The 6000-nt window shown below is 42.0% G+C and overlaps 1 protein-coding gene across 5 annotated transcripts in view; it reads right to left on the bottom strand.

Annotated features, from left to right (window-relative positions):
* Positions 1 to 952: 952 nt before the first annotated feature.
* ZNF536 (zinc finger protein 536) overlaps positions 953 to 6000 on the bottom strand; it is a 418463-nt gene continuing 413415 nt past the window's right edge. For all 5 annotated transcript variants that reach the window (XM_007165033.2, XM_007165032.2, XM_007165035.2 and 2 more), the window contains one exon: positions 953 to 1977. In XM_007165033.2, the coding sequence (XP_007165095.2) occupies positions 1733 to 1977 (245 nt within the window). In that variant the 3' untranslated portion in view covers positions 953 to 1732. The remainder of the gene's footprint in view (positions 1978 to 6000) is intronic.

Genomic DNA, 6000 nt, shown 5'->3' with positions numbered 1-6000 from the left:
CAAGAAAGCAGCTTGCTCTATGCCAGATGGGTCCACGTTGTACAGCGACCACGTTTACACTGAAACCCCGGGTGGATGTCACCCTCTCGACAGCATATGCAAACCGGATTCCTTATTAGCCTGAGATTCCTTCTGGTCTCAGGATAGCGAAGCATTTTATTTACATTGATTGCAGTTTAGTATTTTTGTAAACTGCTGTAGGCAGAGCTGAAGTTTTTAAGGCCCTGGGGTTTTATTCTGTGCTCCCAGCCTGCAAGGAGATATCTATCTTTTTTTTTTTTTTTTTTTTTTTTAAGTCTGAATGATTTTTTTAGAAGAAGTTAATACTTCAATACTTCTCCACCGTCACAAGCAACAGCACCAATTTCATGTCACTCAAAGGAAGTATGTTAAGAGGCTGAACTTTGACACCACACTAGCAGATTCAGGAATAAACCATTAACTAGTCTTCGTAAATCTTTTTTTAGAAGAATGAGTTGTTTCATTATTGGCTCTCCAATCTCCCTCTGGGTGGTGCAGAACTTGATAAATTTGGAGTATCCAATCAGGAGAAATTCTAAAATCTACAAAAATATAGAACACATTTGTTTTACAAAAACAGACATTTTAACTTAAACAGTTTTCTTCATTAGTGATAGAGAGCAGGATGTTTAGACTCATATTTTAATACAAGCTATTTCATAAGAGCTTGCTGGAGAAGAAAATCTTGCTTCGTGTCTGTGAGACTTACAAAAACTAACACATGAAAAAAATCTGATAATAAGGACCAAAGCAGCCTTCTTTCAAGTAAAATTTTTAAAATCATAATAAAAACAATCTATTGTTACATAAGCTTCCATTCCTCACCAGCACCTTCTGTGGGTAGGGTGGGCTAGTTTTTCTAAGCATTTTATATCATGTACCCCTAAATTTTTTTTTTTTTAGCAACCTTCTTGTAAGTTCCTTCAAAAATTAAAAAAAAAAAAAGACAACCAAGAAAAAAGCATTTCCCTCCATACTGCAATTTGATCTAAAAAAAGGAATTACTCATCAAACCTGCACTGGACATTTGTCTGCAGATACTTCCTGACCATTGATTCATTTGGCTGTGGATTTTTTTTAAATGCACGTTGAAGATGGCAATCCTCTGCAGTGCCGGTCAGCCCTGGCGCTGGCTGCGGGCCGGCTAAGGTTTCTCTGAGAGTGCAGTTACAACACCACGTGAATTGATTTTCTCTGCAGTGACCGCTCCAGTCTGACTGGCACCGCGGCCGCCTCCCGACACATCCCATTAGGGTGCGAGGCAGATGACAGCAGCTGGTGTCAGATTATAGAGGTGTTTTCAACAATGAAAACACAGCCCCTCCATCTTCAAGGCAACACTAAATCATTTAGATGGTATCGTTTTTCAGTTAAGAGCATGATTTTTGAACAAAGACGACTCTAGCATTGGAAGGGCCCCCAGCTTCCTTGAGCTCGGAGGACACCAAGCATTTCTGAAATCCCTTTTCTCCCACCTGCATTGTTTGGAAATACTTGTTGCCGGGTAACAGTTTAGCAGCCATTTTCAAGGGCTGGGGATTTTTTTTTAATATATATATAGATATCTTTTTAAATTTTTTAAATGTTCTATACACTAGAGGGGAGGTTGTACATGATTTTTTCCCCTTGGAATGCAGTTAGCAAACTCTTTTACCAGATGCATAATCTGAAAACTGTGTAAAATAATATTGCAATATCCGGGTTGGTTGGCTCAGTTGCGCTCCTCCTGGGCCTTGCTGCCCTCCTCCGTTAGCTCTGCTGAGCTCCCCGCCTTGACAGCTGTGGGGTCTTCGAAATTCCCAGAAGCCTCCGAGTCGACTCTGGAGCGCTTGAACCTGCGGTCGGGATACTGGCTGTTGTCAAAAGGCATGCGATGGACGCAGAGGACGTGGGTCTTCAGATTTCCCTTCTGAGAGGCACTGTAGGGACAGTAGCGGCACTGGAAAGGCCTGTGACCTGTGGGCAGAAAGAGTGGCCAGTCAGCTCTGCTGCTTACCCCCCTTCCCGGCCCCCAACGCTCAAAGGACCATGATCATGATTGTCAATACTATCAATATCATCAGTGTTATTGCCTTGCAAAAATCAAATGGCAAAGAATGAAGAGGCAGCCCATATATCTATTTGGATAAGTAATAAGTTACTTGGATAAATAATGTTACCAAATACTAATAACTTGGACAGGGATTTCCATCGTGGCCAGAGTTTTTAATTCAGAGTTTCTAGGTGACAGAAGAGAAAGTCCCCAACACCTGGAATTTCTTTTATAAAAAGTTAGGTTGCAAATATTTTAGCCTTTGCAGGCCAAGGTCAAAGATATGATGTAGGTACTAATACAACAAGAGAGGAAATAAATTTCCAAATTTTTGTTGATGAAATCCAAAACTTTATTTATGGATACTGAAATCTGAATTTTATATAATTTTCATATGTGATGAAATATTATTCTTGTTGGGTTTTTTTTTCAACCATTTAAAAATGTAAAAACCGTTCTTAGCTTGCAGACCGTACAAAAACAGACAGGAAACGGATTTGAGCCTTGGACTGTACTTTGCTGACCCTAGCTCCACACAAAAAAGCCATAAATCCCTCCATCTGAGATTCTGACTCAGGTCTCCAAGCCAGTTCACTTTCTTACCCTCCCACTAACTCTTTACTGATATGCAAATCAAGAGTGACCAGGGAGGGTGTTTGGGGTGGGGTGAGAGAGGGATATTACCCAAGCCTTGCTCTTGGGTGGAGCGGAAGTGCCAAGCTGGAAGAATTTGGGAATCTCAGGGTTTCAAGAGGAGGCAGCAGAAGGTATCAGAGAGGAACCTGGACATTCAGATAATCAAGGGCAACCTAGTTTTAAAGAAGTTTGATTTTGAATAGTGACGCTTGGAATCAAACTTTACTAGAAAGGCTATAAATCAGAACAGAAGATGGATTGTGTGACATCCACCTGCTCCTTCAGGCTTGATTTCTCCGTTCGGATGCACAGCAGGCGTGCACACATTTCTGCCATCTTAAGGAACCAGTAAAGCATCTGGTTTGGGAAGTTATAATGGAACAGTTGTATTCTGCCTGATGCTGGGAAACGGTGGATATGCCATTCCTGGAAGCTGCCCTACCCAGCACCCAGAGAGGTCAAGACCCAGGGCTGGGTTTCATTTGCTCAGAAAAATAAACAAGTAAATAAATGGGCCCAACCGTTTACCCCAGAAAACATCTGAACAGCATATTCAGCACTTTTTCTAGAACGGTAACAGCAGAAGTCCTGTGTATCTACTTAGCAAAACAGACTTGTTCTTGAGGAACTGGAGGCCAACCAAATGTTTGGAGCTGAAACTCATTTTCTCACCAAATTGCACACAGTGCTAGATTCTTGCTTCTTTCTTAGTGGGCTTCAGGAATTCGCTCTCTCCTTCTTCCCTCCTAGCCAATTGACCCCTGGGCAAATCCATTCTACCTGTTGAATCTTTCTCCTTCCAACGCCTCCCTTCTGAGCTTAGCCCAGTGTACACCAACTCTTGCTAGACTATGAACATGGCAGCCTGCAAGAGGGCTTCCTGCTTCCAGTTTCCCCACTTCCTGCCCGTCCTCCCCAGGGATACCACAGTGAGTACCTAAAGCAGAAGCTCAGCTGTGATTTCCTTGCCCAAATCTTTGATGGCCACCTACCCCCTCACCTTCATAGCTCAGCCCCAGCACCTCTCAAGTCTCCTGGGAGCATCCCCCCTTTGCCCACTCCAAACCAAATGATTAGATGGTCTCTGCAAAAAAGGCTTCATTCCACAGGGTCCCCATACCCTTGCTGTGCTACCCTCTCCCTGAAATACTTCTATTCTCTGCAGACCCAAACCCCATTCTTCTTTCAAGGCTCTGCCCAACTGGGAGGCATGTTTTATGGGGCTGCTGTGTGTGTGTTGATCACCATGACTATCTGTGTGTTCCTGAAGCAGGAGGCACAGCCATCTTAATAGCACTGGTGCCAAGCCCACTACCTGGCACAGAGCAAGTAGGCATTAACTGTTTGTGGACTGCATTATTATCTTACTGCTTCACCTTGCCTTTTTTTTTGAATACAAATTTTTGGATACAGTTTTCTCTTGTTTCTATTGTTGTACCTAACACAAGGCTGAATTTGATCAACTTTCCCACTTGCAAAAGCCGATTTGCAAGTCCATGGAGGTAAAAACAAATGAAACCCAAGAAAAGTGCACTTGCTGTTGGCCCTTCCACATAGCCTACCACAGCAAGAAGAGCACAGACAGTCAGCAGGAGGGGCCTGGACCACCATTGTCAAGTAAGAGAAGGATTCGCAAGCACCATTCACTTCTTACCTTCCTGCTACCCAACCCCACCCTTTGGGCTCAGTCGCCCCTCACACAGGTGACAGGGAAGACCCTGGGATGGTGCAGAAGGAGAACTGAGACTCTATCTCTAGTGGACTTAGCATATTTACGAAGAATATACATGGCCCTACTCTTCATCACGTTGGAGTTACAGCATAGACTGAAGGGAAGAATCGTGGTTCTGATCAGTGGCAGTGGGATAGGAAAAGCCATGCCCATTCTCCCCACCATAATCATGAATCTAAGTCAGTGCTAAGCTGGGCCTCAGTGAGTTTCCAACAGATCCCAAGACTCAATCATCCAACTCATGAAGTCGTCGTCCCTGTGGACATGAAGCTATGCCCAGAGCTCAGTGAGGGAGGATTTGAGGTTCTCTGAAAGGGCAGCTCTTGAGCAGGAGAAAGGAGGGCCCAAATCTGTAGCTGGAGGCATAGGAACCAACTGAGGGTCATTCAGAGAACCTGAGGAGTAGAGCTGAGACTTCTCTCAGGAAGCTTAAGAAACGTTTTTAAACTTTTGTCCAAATCTTCTCAGAAATGGATTATATTTTCTGGATTCCCACCAAGGACAACCCTGTGGCAGCTCACAGAGGAGGGGTGACCACTATCCTAATTACCATGGCTCAGAAAAAGCTGGGGCTAACTTGTCAATTTATTTATTTCATGGCAATAAGTTACTGATGGAGAAAATCATGGTGGTCTGACAAGTCTTTGGAGTTAAGGACTCCAAATAATAAATAAAAATAAATAGAGTCGAACTCTTGGTACCATGATCCAAAAAGGCTAGCAGAACCATGAAGCAAAATTACCAAACCAAGGTATTGTTTAACAAATTTACTTCAGATCACCAGGATTCACACTGGCTCCTCCATTCTTCCATTGTTTTTTTTCCCATCTATGAAAGCTGTTTGTTATATTTTCTATTATTATTACTGAATAATACATTTCTGTATGAATCTATGCTACAACCTTTGGAAGCCACCCTCTCTGCAAATTGTGTCACCGTGGGACCCACATGCCTCTTAGCAAACCAAACAGAGAACCTCAAGTATCACCTTTATTCACAATAAGAGCTTTTTTGAATTGGCCAACTTGACATAAAAGCACTTAGTATATTTTTCCCACCAATTGATTTTAAAATATTAATCATGATATTATCCTATGGTTATATCCGAATCTCTATTTCTTGGTAGAGTCAAAGATGTACAATAATTCTGGCATATTTGGATACTTCAGTGGTCAAACCATTAGTATTGAAGTAGTTTTTATTTTAACTTAGGTGAGCTGGGAGCTATATGTAAGGGTATAATGTTATGCATGTGTACATTTGTAGAAAGAAGTCTATACAATACTGGAATCATCGTAAATCCTGATTTTGCAATATACCTTGTAAGTAGAAGCATTGTAGATAATGGTAGCACTTGAAAATCCCAAAGGCCTACGTCCCACAGGTTTTCACATACATTTTTGTATGTTTAACCTCATATTTGAGCTTTATGGCAGTTTTGTTAAGGATATCAACCCCATTGCACAGATAAGTAACTTAAGATATAGCAAACTTGGATGGTTTGACTTTAAAACAAATTTCCAATGTATATAATGTACTCAGATGTCCTAATTCTCCAATTCTTATGAGAACCATGATT

The sequence above is a fragment of the Balaenoptera acutorostrata genome, chromosome 19 (genome assembly GCF_949987535.1).
Source record: "Balaenoptera acutorostrata chromosome 19, mBalAcu1.1, whole genome shotgun sequence".
NCBI lineage: Eukaryota > Metazoa > Chordata > Mammalia > Artiodactyla > Balaenopteridae > Balaenoptera > Balaenoptera acutorostrata.
Note: the sequence above shows the minus strand (reverse complement) of the source record. Positions and strands in the feature narration are given on the sequence as shown.